General features: G+C 52.2%; 1 protein-coding gene across 8 annotated transcripts in view; it reads right to left on the reverse strand.

Moving 5' to 3' along the window:
• Positions 1–449: 449 nt before the first annotated feature.
• LOC105297388 (C5a anaphylatoxin chemotactic receptor 2-like) overlaps positions 450–2360 on the reverse strand; it is a 12121-nt gene continuing 10210 nt past the window's right edge. For all 8 annotated transcript variants that reach the window (XM_023535214.1, XM_011368056.2, XM_023535213.1 and 5 more), the window contains one exon: positions 450–1701. In XM_023535214.1, coding sequence (XP_023390982.1) covers positions 652–1686 — 1035 coding nt within the window. In that variant the 5' untranslated portion in view covers positions 1687–1701 and the 3' untranslated portion in view covers positions 450–651. The remainder of the gene's footprint in view (positions 1702–2360) is intronic.

The following is a 2360-nucleotide window of genomic DNA, read 5'->3' on the forward strand; positions in this document are numbered from 1 at the left end:
GACATGAATTTCGAATCAACAACAAATAATTTTTTAATGCTTAAGGATGTCTCAAATGTTGCCTGAGACATACTCATGCTGGAAAAAAAAAAAAAAAGTATCTTGTTGTCGATCTGAAATTAGAATTGGATTGGGTGTCTTTGTATTTTCATCTGGTGACAGTAGCTCAAGACCCGCCCATGGATCCCCAAACATGTGGTATGGCCTGGACGGCTCTCCTGGAGTATGCCAGCACACTCCACCTCAGGGCCTTTGCACTTGCTGTTTGTGCTGCTTGAGATGCTTTTTTCTCTCCTTTATTCGGGTTTTGGGCTCAAAGCTCACCTGACCCGAGGGGCCTGTTATGGCTGACCTATACTGCCCCACTCAGCCCCCTTTGTCCCTTGAAGGTTCGGCACTGATCACGTTGGACCTATTCCACATTTCTTCATTCCTTTGTTTCTTGTCTGTCTTCCTCCATGAGAACATCAGCTCCCTCGGGGCAGGGAGCTGTGTCGGTTTGGGTCACCGCTACATCCTGGCGCCTCATCTTGCACATAGCAGGCGCGTAATAAATGTTTGTCACGTGAATAAAGGAATAAATGACTCTATCATTGAACCCCTGGATCTACCTGTGCCTGAAGCCCCGTTGTGTGAAATGGGATAGGAGGATTAAAAATTAGTTTCTTCCAGCCTCCCCTCCGTCTCAGGGACCTGGTCATGGCTGCTGGAATTCCCGTTGATCACACTTTCATTATTGCTTCCGAGGTCCTTTACGGCCCAGTGACACGCAGCTGGCAGCGACCGGCTAAGGCGAGCCCTCCCGAAATACAGGATGAGCATGGGATTGAGGCAGCTGTGAGCCAGCGCAAGTCCTACAACAAAGGGTTCAACCCACAGGGCCCGGGTCCAAAGCGTGGAGGAGGGGCCAGCCATGGTGATCACCAGTCCCAGCATATGGTAGGGGGCCCAGCAGACCAGAACACACATCGCAGCAGCCATGCCCAGGGGCCAGCGGTGTCGGCCTCCATGGTGTAGGAGCTCACCGTGGCAGCTGGCCATGACCACCAGCGGCCCCAGGAAGCCAAAAATAAACTGGATGGCAGTCACTGTGTTCTCAGCTACCGTCCAGCTGCCGTAGTCCAGCACACAATCCAGCTGGGATGGGTAGGTCTGCTGGAGCACCTGATGGTAGATGGCCAAGGGCATGGCCAGCAGCAAGGCCAAGGTCCAGGCTCCCAAACAAGCTAATGGCCTCCAATGTAGCCGCCGATTCTCAGTCCACCAGGTGGGCTTGAGGACCAGCAAGAAGATGTCCAAGCTGAGAGCAGTCAGGAGTAGGACGTTGGCATACATGGACAGAAAGATGAGAAAGGGCAGGGCCCGACAGCCCATCACCCCATATGGCCAGTGGCCCTGCAGGATGATGGGCAGCACCAGGGCAGGGAGATCCAGACAGCAGAATAAGTCTGCCACAGCCAGGTGGTAGAACCAGGTGATGTAGAGGTTCTGGTAGGACCCTAACCTGGTCATCCAGGCAAGCATAACATTGCCCGGCACCCCAACCAGGAAGACCACAACTAACAGCACGAGTAAGGCCAAGCGCAGAGCTTCGGTGGGGATGCAGTCGCCAGCTGCGCAGTTCACATGGACATCCGGGGTCTCGCCATACTGCTCGTACTCGTGGTTGCCAGTAGTATCCGCCATCTCGTCCCCAGACACCTGGACAGGAGACAAAGGCCACGAAACCACAGGTGAAGACTCTGAGGCTCTCAGAATCTTCAGGGGCGGAAACCCCAGCCCATCAGCATCTCAGACAGGGAGATGCACCAATGTGAGAACCTCAGCGCCTTCAAATGCCGGCATTTTAGAACAGCACGATGTGAGAACTAGCTCATTCGCATCTTGGAATCTAGAATCTTCCAACACAGAATCCCAGCACGTTAGAATATCGGACTTCTAGAAAGCTAGTGTCAGAACACAGTCAAGATAAATCTCTTGGGATTCCCAAATATTAACCTCTTAGAACCCTAGCCGATCACTACTTGGAATTACGTGTCTGATTGAACTTTCATCGTTCATAAAGATGCTTTCTATAGACGGCGTCCACTCCAGTAGCCGTCAGCCGGAGGTGGCTACGGAGCATCCGAAACGGAGCTGGGGCAGTTGAGAAAATAAATTTTCCGTGTGACGTAGTTTTAATTAATTTGAATAGCTCCACCTGGCTAGCGGCTACCAGATTGGACCATGAAGTGCTAGACCACTGAACCGCGAAGACGCTCTCCTATCACAGGCCTGGAATTCTAGAATTTGAAGCATCCGAATCTGAATATCCATCGAGACGGGGAAAGGTTCGTATGGATTCACGGCCAAAGGATTTG

The sequence above is a fragment of the Pteropus vampyrus genome, unplaced genomic scaffold, assembly GCF_000151845.1.
Source record: "Pteropus vampyrus isolate Shadow unplaced genomic scaffold, Pvam_2.0 Scaffold138, whole genome shotgun sequence".
NCBI classification, from domain to species: domain Eukaryota; kingdom Metazoa; phylum Chordata; class Mammalia; order Chiroptera; family Pteropodidae; genus Pteropus; species Pteropus vampyrus.